Source organism: Ciconia boyciana, chromosome 2 (assembly GCF_034638445.1).
Source record: "Ciconia boyciana chromosome 2, ASM3463844v1, whole genome shotgun sequence".
Classification (NCBI taxonomy): Eukaryota; Metazoa; Chordata; class Aves; order Ciconiiformes; family Ciconiidae; genus Ciconia; species Ciconia boyciana.
Window position 1 is genome coordinate 120,045,004 of NC_132935.1, and position 10,890 is coordinate 120,055,893.

General features: G+C 36.2%; 1 protein-coding gene across 1 annotated transcript; it reads right to left on the reverse strand.

Moving 5' to 3' along the window:
* Window positions 1–22: 22 nt before the first annotated feature.
* LZTFL1 (leucine zipper transcription factor like 1) lies at window positions 23–10,890 on the reverse strand. The gene is made up of 10 exons (XM_072853798.1): window positions 10,765–10,890; window positions 9,150–9,274; window positions 8,468–8,662; window positions 7,912–7,972; window positions 6,979–7,047; window positions 5,505–5,570; window positions 5,293–5,370; window positions 2,456–2,629; window positions 1,870–1,973; window positions 23–1,007 (listed from the first exon to the last, which is right to left on the reverse strand). Exons 1-10 carry the CDS (start codon window positions 10,765–10,767, stop codon window positions 989–991), a joined length of 894 nt encoding a protein of 297 aa, XP_072709899.1. The 5' UTR covers window positions 10,768–10,890; the 3' UTR covers window positions 23–988.

Consider the following 10,890-nt stretch of genomic DNA (forward strand, 5'->3'; position numbering starts at 1 on the left):
ACCCAGCTCCTTAAAGGTTAAGTGTTTGAAAACATAATGGTTTTATTTGGAGTACAATACAACATACATATGAACAGGGACAGATGAAGAAGTAGAATGCACTATTAAGAGGCTTCCAGATAAATGCAAGGCAGAGGATTACAAGCAAAAGACTTGAGAGAAGTAAGCTGTTTTCTGGTAAGGTTACAATAAGAAAGGAGATGAAAACATCTAAAATAACTTATTTCCCAAGAAAGTTGCTCCATTAGCAACTTGCCTATGCTTTTTCAGATTATAATCTTAACGTTAAGAATACTGGCAAAATCAGAATCTGTATTCTGATGTTCAAATTTGTTTCAAATAAATTCAAGTGGAAAAGTATAACTCCAGTTAGTGGCTTTATTTGAAAGGGTCCAATGCTTCTGCTATAAAGCGTATTTACCTCACTGTCTAATGAACACCCTCTAGCAAAATGTCACCAACCACATTTTGCTGACGTACGAGATGTCTAGTGTGAAATAACATTACAGAATCAGTGTGTTTCTTTTTTTCCTCCTACTTTTTACTTCCACGGATGCAATTTTCACATGTAATGCCACTTCATGGCTACATTATTAACTATACAAAAGTAACAATGGGAATTTTCACCTCAGAGACATCAAAAAACTCTAATGCTTATTTTTCATCTTTTTTTCTTTTCTTAACAAAAATAAACTCCTTTCTTTGTAGAGAATGGTCTCAGCTCTTCGATAAGCTCCTGTTTGCTATTTCTCAAGGAATGTTGGTGGTTAACAATTAAAAAACATGCCTACAGAAACCAATACCTATAAATTGTAGGTTTATAAGGAAGCAAGATAGGAGTTTCAGCATCTTATTAGTATTAATAAAAAGTTATTTTAAGCACTAGAAGCAAAATATATACCATTCAAAACAAAGATTATTGAAAAATAATACCAGTCTACATTTTCTTTCTATGGCAGCTTCTGATAGATCAGATGTTCTTGGTGTTTTAGTCCTCTGGCTCATATCTGAGGATTTAAAAAAAAAAAATAAATTAAAAAAAAATTATTGAAACAGAGTAGAAAGTACCCAAGAGACATTTTGTCTCTAAAGAAAATATGAAACCCAAGTAATAAATTACTCCCACTAGTGATGCATTCCTGTCAAGGCTCACTGGATGACTTAGGGCACAGACAAATGTATATACTTTTTGTATATATGTATGTATATATGTATAAATGTATAGACTATTTTCTCCTTTTAAAATTGGCCAGTTTACCAAATAGAGAATGAGGGAATGACCAGGAACCTACCCAGAAATCCCAAAATACAGGCAGAAGTTTAAAGAGAAGTTTTAAGTTCCACTTCTGTCCTCCTACAGCATAGGTCTAAGGCATCCATGTTGCCAAAGCTCACTTGACATTTGCAGAATTATAGTCTTCTACGCAATATAATGGCCAGGGTGCATCTTTCTTTCCTCAGTACAGGCCTAACCCTCTTTACATACTGTGGACTTCTCATTCCCATAAACAAGCGTGGAAGAAATAAGATAATGCCAAAGCATCTGGTACATCTCCCACCTGTATCTCTGTGTGTAGCACCTGGGGGCTTATCTACCACACCCCTGAATATATTGCATCCTCTCCATTCTAAATTCTCTCATTACTTGCTACACAGTAGCTGCTGTTGCACACATCAGTCCTATTCACCTAGCATCCATGAAAAGGATTGGCTTGTCAAAAATCAGGGAATAGCCTGCTAGAAATTCTTTTTAAGGGAAAATTTATAGTCTGTTTTAGAGACAGCTTCACATTTATGAAAACAAAATGGGAGCAGAACATGGATCCAGAGCAAGGATCCTGTCTGGACAGACAGAACAGCACCACTTACTTGGAAAGCTTTTTACGTAGAACTTTTATCTGTTCATTCTTCTTAGTGAGAATCTCTTTCATGTTGCGATAGGCAGCTGTTTGCTGAAATTTCTTCTCTAATTCCTACATAATAATATCAACATATTATTTACATATTATGAAAACCAGGCTAATATGTTTTTTAGAAAAGATGACTTGCTTTTCCTCCTCAAGTTTCAGAATAGTAGTTTCTCTAACTTATTCAAACTTAGATGAAGTTAGCTAGTAGATTCAAATTATATTTCTGGGAGAGACAGAGAAACACAAACTTTATTTTCTAATGAAATCAGGCTAAAAGTCTTCTGAAGACTGGGAAAACACTTTTCATTCAAAAACTTCTACATAGACAAGTGGGCAATTTTTAAGTATTTATCTAGTTATAATCATGCAGTTAGTTGTATTTTTGCTGTTTTACATATAACGTGTTTTTCCACTGAAGTAACAAAAATACACTGGCACAAGTGTGACCCAGTAAACTCTGCATCCTGTAGTGTATGCTTGTTAAATTACTCATCAGTTAAAATGTGAGTAAGGATCTCATCTTTACACTATAATAAAATGCTAACCTTTTCAGCTGTGGATAGCTGATCCTGAACCTTAAGCAAGTCATGTTTTGTTGTCACCAAGTTCTCTTCCAAGAATTTTTGGTTTGCAGTAGAGTCATTCAAAGTCTTCTCAAACTGGCATTTCAAAGCTGCCACTTTATTCTCCAGTTCAGTGATATCCTGGTTTCCGTTAGTCTTCAAAAGAATAAATATTTGAAATATGTCAAATACAAGAGAAGAAATATTTAAAACGTCAAGTGCAAAATTCCACATAAAGTGGATACATCTTAGTTTTAATAATTATGTTCACATTATTCCTGTAAAGCCTAAATTAGAAGTGCTTTAACAAAAAAAAAATTAGTTAAAGCACTAACTAATTTATAACTTTAAAAAATTGTTAATAAATGCGTTTTAAAGATGGCTGGAATGTCTTCTCTGCCAAGTTGAGATTTCAAGTTCTTGTACTTCACTTCCTTAGGAATTAGGTGAAGCCATAGGATGAATCATGCCACAAGAAGTTACTCAGCATACAGAAATAGTAAATTACAGTTTAAGATCTGAATGTCTATGCTGTAATGTATTTTTAAAGCAGGTAAAATATCACAGGCATTTCAAAAGCCGATAGTGTAATGCAGGTAGGAAAGGATGAAAGTGTTAAGGCTCCTGTTATCAATCACGTACCAATATTGCACTGTTCTCAGATGCATTACAAAAAGAGCCTCCACAGTTGCTTGTGAAGCAACTTTCCCGTTTCCCTGTGAGAATAAACAACCTAAACTCTTCTGGCCACAGAACTGGGTCACAAAACATTATATTAATGTAACTATTCTATGGATTTCCTTTCTAAAAAAATCCCCTCTCAGGTTTAAAAGCTCAAGTTCAAACTCTCAAAAGTACAATGACTCACGATGAAGCTGAACCAGAAGCACCTTAAAAAGAAAAAAATCTAAAACTAAGGAAGCTAAGGAAGCTCTGCTCCTTTTTCTATGGGGAAGGTAAGATTTGAGCATAGGAAACCACTTGATAACAGTACCTGTACAGAAGAAAAGCTTATTTGAATTTTGAGATGAAGTCCAAGGCTGCAGTGCTGAAAAGCACTATAGTGTATAATGTTTCAGATAAGAATAGACAGTGATCATTTTTCTAAACTGTGGTGTAAGTCAGTTATTAAAAAAAAAAACCCCAAGAAAAAAAAAAAGGTAGAAAACTGCTGAGCTAAGAGTTGGTCCTTAAGAACCATTGTGGTTTGGCAGTCATTTGTTTGTCCAAAGAGTTTGAAAACTATTGCTTTAATGAGCAACTTCATATGATTTTATTGACACCCATCCTATAAAAATATGGAGTGACACCAGACAAAATTTAGCATTTTCTCCAAACAACTAATACTTTAATTAATTAAATACAGTAGTACATTTCAGCACTATATCTACTAGCTAGCTTCAACAACATATATAAGCCTGTAAATAGAAAAATGTAAGAGCTGGAGAAGAAAGTGACAGATTACAGAGAGCAAATTAGGACATGAAAGCTGAAGATACTCAGCAGCCCTGACACTGAGGCCAATTCATGTTTAACCAGAAAAGTAGGAGGAGATTTGGTTCCAATCTTTTAAAACTACAAACACTATTATCCAGGATTTAATAAACGCCTTTAAAATATTAAACTTTTAATAATTTAAGGTTTAACAAAACAGATAAAATACTTGCCATGACTGATAAATCAAGTTCCCTATTAAATAATAATATTGAATACAGATTTTGAAAGTTACTAGATAAAATTATAACATATTAAGAAAGCCAAGTACATACCATAAACCAGTTAGAAAGCAAAATAAAAAGAAATCATGATTAAAAGATGAAAATTAAAGTGGGAATGTTTTATGATATTGAACTTCACTTCCAAATCTGTAAATACTGCAGGAATTTTAAAAAGTAAGTTTCTCAAAATAATGGGATTAAAGTGCTCTGATTCTGTTAAAATTTTGAACTGAAATGTTTTAAATTAAGAAACAATCACACATGAACAAACTTTAGAAAATTCTAATTCTTGACAAAATAAAGGTACAAAATTAAAAAAACACTAACGTGACCTGAACAGATTTATCTGTGTCAACCTGCATGACTTCTAGCTTCTTATGTTTCTTTCTGCAGCAGCAACTCACCATGTTTGAATCCTCATTTACAAAAAAGATTAAGAACTTCAAGTAGTAAAAATAAACAGTGAACCATTTTTGACACTACGCTGATATGGGTAGAACTACATAAAATGAAATGTTTGTCATCTGACCCACGATCACTGACATTTGTAGCAAAACTTCAATTGATGTTTAAGAATATAGGGCACTAGGCACTTACATATAAGTATTTAGGTTTTTAAAGTCTGAAGTGAGAAGCAGCAAGTCTGGCTTGTCCATATCAATATCAAGTGTGACAAATGCTTGAAAGAATTAGGTTTTTATTGTTGCTATAAAAACCAGGTTAGATATCATTCTTTCATTAATAAATGGGAAGAAACAAACAGAAATAAATTTGTATCTGTTAATACAAATATCACCCCATACAATATGAACTCTGGAATGCTACTTCCTGACAGTATCTGGAATAATATTTTCTGAAAATAATTTATCATGGTCTATGTGACACAAAACACGTGTCATAAAATCAACTAACTTTCTGGATTATCTGCTGACTGACAGACCAGCAGGTACATGACAATGTCAGCAGGAACATGACGATACTAACTTGAACTTTTGTATTTTTCCAGAAAAGAAACACACCATATAGACCAACTTTTTAGATGTACAGGCAACAGGTGTGTTAAACAGGGGTGGTGGTGGTGGAAATCTTAATTATATTTACCTTTTGATCTCCTTGGATCATCTGTAAATCCTTCAGTGACTTCTCTAGTTTGGACTTTTCATCTAGTGCAGCTGTAGCCTGCAATACATTGAAAATGCAAAACCTCAGAAACATAATTTAATTGAAAACATGAGAATAATAACCATGGGATTCTTATTTAGATATTTTTAATATGTAACAGCATTAAGTATCCAAGCTTACAGGGAATTTACCTGTGTTTCTATGGTCTTGAGTCTGGTCTTCAATTTTTCATTTTCTTCTTGGAGACAAGCAACTGTCTTTGGGTTAATAAACGAGAAAAAGGCTGTGAACACTCTTGTGCTATTTTGAATTTTCCAAATATTTCAGGTAAGAAAATACGCTTCATAGGTTAGGAAAGCAAACAAGCTTCTACATGTGATAAAATATCCTTCATAAGAAATCAGTAATCCATTTATTTATTGTGTTTTCTGCCTCAGTCAGCAAGAAATTTAAGTCTCCAATTCTACTGTAATATACAGGACTGATCACTTAAATTTGGCACATGCTTTACTGAATTGAGCTTAGTGAGCTCAGCATTTTGTTAGTATCAAGATTCACGACAAAGAAAATTGCATGTTCAGAGATGCAAATCTCATTGCTGCTCACATTTGTATTTTCAATCAACAGGCAAGTAAGAATTTATTCATAGTTCCTGTTTAAGAGAGACAAATACCAGGTTACTGCACATCATGTTCTGTGTCACAGGAAATAACCATGTTTTATCAGTCAGAGTAAATTCACCATATAAACTTTGAATTATTTTTGAGGAAAAGAAGACATCAGATGCACATATTCAACAAAAACTGTTGTGAAACAGATTTTGAAATTATTTTTGAAAGAGAACTACATTGATCTATAAGTAAAATACAAGTCTGAATTCTTGAATGCTTTAATTATCTTAATGGGTAACAACAATTTGATTCAGACACTGTATTTGACAGATCATTTTGGTAACACAGGCTAGAAGACAGAAAACACAACTCCTCACTAAATTTCTTGATTGCCCATAACTTAAAAGAGTATTGTAAGAAGTGTGGCATTTTAAAAAAGTTCGGTTGAACTAAAGGAGTTCAATATCTAATAAAAACTACTGATAACATCAACTGCTAGAATGTGTTTTGTAATTCTGAAAATCTTCAGCAAGTGGGAAATCATGCGTTTTCAAAACTAGTAAATTCCAAATTCTTTACGTGCCTGTTTCTTTAGGAGGAATTTAACCAACTAACAAAAGAAAAAAGACTGAAAGGTAATAAGATTGACTTTGATACAGAAAATATCTGATAACCTAATCATTTCAGCCAGCCACATATTTTAATTTATTTCCTTGTTGGAAAGCCAGCCAGCTGCATGGAACAAACTGAATACTGGTTTCTGCTAATCCACCTCATTAAATGGAAAAATAAATAATTACAAAGGCCAAAATGTCTTTGCAAAAGGAAGGTCAATATTGCAATACATGTTAGAGATCATAACTGCACAATAAATTTAAGATGCTTTACAATATTTATTAATTTATTAGCATTTTACTTTACATTCTGGAGTATATTACCTTGATGTCTATATAGTGACAGGCACATTATACAAATATTACTGTACAGCTATCCAGTTCAATTGAATAAGTAGAATGGTCATTAACCACAACTGGACGAACAGACAAGTTCTTACCTTGTTTAGCAGCTCTGACCCGCCTTCATTTAATGGAGCCAGTTTTGGTTTAATGAGATCTGAACTGGGCTAAAGAAATAATAAGGGTTAAAAAATTAAATTATACAGATTTCTAGGGGGAAGAAAAGTATTCCTTTAGTCTGTAAAATAACTACTGCTGGTCAATTCAGCTTTCTTTTGTACAGCAAATGAATGACCTTTTATTTCAAGTTCATTTTTTACTGGTACCTTGGCTCCTAAGTGATATACTTCACTTTCAGCTAAAGTTAAACAAAAATACTGCATAGAGACATAAAAGAATTGCAAACTTGAATTTGCAAAAGACTACCAATGCTGCAGCAACCAAAAGACAAAAGAGTAAGAAAAACAGAAATTTGAGTGATTGTAAAAGTAAAAAATATTTACACAGCTCAAAATAACTTTCTTATTTTAAGTATTCAACTATAATATATATTAACTAAATATACGTTTATGCTACAAACCAAATAAGCTGCAACCATAATCATACAAGATAAACTAGAGTCATATGTGTATTGTGGAATCTTCTCACCTCTTGGCTCCATGTTGGGACAAAGTCTTGGGACAAGCGAATGTCCCAGTCTTACCCCGGTTTCCAGGGGGAAGGAGACCCAGGAGCAGACGCTCCAACACATCCCTGGTCTGGCTGACTTTGGGATGAGGATTATGAGGCATGCCCCGGGTGTGCAGAATCCGCAATCTGGAGACAGCCAAGGCAATTCAGTGTAAGCCTTGGTGCCAAACTGCAAAATGCTACTTTTTGGAGACTTTCAAAGATTGTTTTGAAAAAGGGCGTTTTTTGGGGGGTTTGTTTTGTTTTTCTCTCTTAAGCACAAAGAGTCAGTACTAAGTATTTTAAACATGTCATAACTACACATGACATTTTATTATGATTTGATTAAAATAAAACTCTACCTTCTTGTTCGAAGATGTAAATTCTGACTTTTCAAATTCAGCAACCTGTTCCAACAATTCTCTTGCAAAGAAAAATAAAGGGAGGCATTTATTTACTAGAAGAGCTATGCTATGAAACACATTTTACCGGGCTGATGCTATGCTCTTTATTGCATGCAAGATTCTCGTTAGAAGTACAGAATGAAGTCCTATGCAAATACAATAAACACAACAGATCATGTCATGCAATGGTATGGTATATGCATTAGAACTGTAAGATTTAGCATCCTTGATTAAAATATAATCTACTCAGACAACAAAGGCTTTTTAATCAAATCCTATCACCTGCTCTTAACTGATTAATTAAGTAAGAATATTACCAATAAAAACACTTTCCTGCCAAATTTGAAATTATTGTGTATCTTGCTGCTTTATAGATGGAAGACTTGAAACTAACCTATCATCGATACAATAGTAAGAGAACAGCTTTCTATGGTTAGGAAAAGAATGCAAATAGTCAACACTTTGCAGTTTTCTTATTATTGAAAGGCAATCTGTATAGTCCAATATATGTTACCTATTCTCCAATTCAGAGATGTCTGTCTGTAACTTAAGGTACCATTTCTCAGCCTGCGAAAAGAGCTGCCGCAGAAGTAAAACATTGGTGTAAGTTGTATTTATGAGCTCTGACTCCACTTCACTGTGTACAACAGTCCGCAGTCCATCCAGCATGTCTATCACCTCATCAACTGTGAAGGTCTCCTCAACAAGTCTAAACAGAGCAGTCAAGATGAGTCATGTATGATAAAGGTAACAATTTTGCATTGTTATAAGATCTCACTACACAGGTATCACTCTTATATAATGCAATGTCCTTCTGAAAACATCCACTGTCAGTAGTTATTAGATGACCATGGCACTACTAATTGGTTATTGTATTTAAATTTTCTCTTGGAAACATTACAATCACAAATATTACTTCCAGTACAGTCTTACATCAAATTTAGACAACAGAAGCAAGATATAAAGCAATGTCAGGCTGTCAACATCTATGTTAATTCATAAGAATTTGAACAACTTAGTTTTAAAAAGACTTGACTTGTAACATTTTGAAAATTATTGGGTCTTTCTTCCTCACTAAGAACATACAAATGTAAAAGGAGAAAAGTAACCCCATAAAGCATTTAAACCTGCAGTTGTTGCTGGCATATTTTGCCTTATTCTTGCCCAGAACAACACCCTCCCCCCTGCCCTGGTACCTGCTGTCCTTAAGGTCCTGAAAACAAGAATCCACGGTTTTGAGACACAGGCCACGCTTGAAACGAGCAAAGCGCATGTAGTTGATCACTTCATTCTGATGGTGCTCATTAAGGCCTAGCTCTGCCTGCAGATAAGGATATAAGCACAACGATAAATATACACTGAAATAAGTAAAAAGGAGCATAAGTATTGCAAAGACTTGCCTTCTGACTAGTTTCTGTGCTTGCTTTCATAGGGTTATCATGTTAACTAGTATGTTAAAAACCAACCATATTTTCATCTGTGTAATCCCTATATACCTCATGTAAGTGCTCCCCCTTTAAAAGCACCAGTACTTGGAAGTAAGTCCTCAAGTGACTAGTGGCCTCAGAAAAGTCATACAAAATCAGAGACAATCAGAGGATCAGGACGAGAAGGACTGTAGGAGAGAGGAAGCTCTTGCATAAATTTGTCTTTGTATTACATGTACACATGTATAATGCAGCTGAATGATGTAACTTTTATAGATGTACTAACAAAAATACACAGGAAAGTATGTGATGTTAGTTTATATGTAAAACCTTGAGACTTCCCATATAAACTTAGGTGAGAATCTGAATTTGTTTCTCAACAGCCTATTGCCCAGAAACAAATATTCCCAGGGCAAATTAAGAAGGAAGCATTTTTAGACCTGGCTAACTAGCCCTTCTACGTATGTCTCTGTTTCAAAAGAAGGAGTATTGGCATGGCCAATTACATTACAATAAATCCTGCTCGTGCAGGTAGCACAAATCACAAGGAGGCACAACAGGGCACGAATGGGAGTTTATAATCACAGTCCCTGGAGAGCTGATGCAACCAAAGGTGAAGTCCATTTCATTTACTCCAATGTAGTGAGTTAGTATTGCTGATGTTGGAGACGGCAATGTAGAAACTCAGACAAAACAGTTTATCTGATCACCGCGTCCTTATTAATCCAACTGCGCAGGGTAGCTCCAGTTAAAATGCAATACTGCGATACCTGCATGACCAATACTCATGAAAACATGAGCACAGGTCTCAACTGACTGGAAATTAAAGGCAGTCTAGGCAACAGCAACAGCAGTAAATAAAACAAGCTCTCACAACACGGTTGCAAGTCCAATGCCTATTCATTACAGATAGAAAGGAAGACATATGCCAACACCAGTGCTGAAATCTCACAATCCAGAGAGCAGCTACAAAAGGACAGTAAAGTAATCCAGCAATATATAGGCGCAGGCCAAAGCCACTCGTGATCTCCAAGCACAGTTCAGCAACCGGGGCATCGGAGCCTGCAAAAAGCCCCGAGCCCCACTAGTCTCCGCAGGGTCCAACGGTGGCACGGGTGCCCAGGACGGCAGGCGGCAGCAGCCCCCCTGAGCGGCCCCCGAATTACGACGGGCCGCCTCTCCCCGGCAGCACTCGACCGGGCCGCCTCCCTGCCCAGCGTCCGGGCCGGCCGGCCGGCCGGCAGACGCAGACGCAGAGAGCCTCCTCACGGCTACGGCGCTGCTCGGCGGGGCTCTGCCCCGCGGTGGGAAGCAAGGCCGGACAGGCGGCGACGCCATCCTCCGCCCCGAAGAACTGACGGCCGGAGGCAGCTCCGCTACTCACCATGGCGGTCGCTTCGCCGGCGCTCGGAGGGCAGCTGGGCCCTGCGGCTGACTACGGGCTGACGGTTGCCATAGAGAACCAAGCCTCGCGAGTGCCCTCGCTGCGCTCCGATTGGCGGCGACTCGC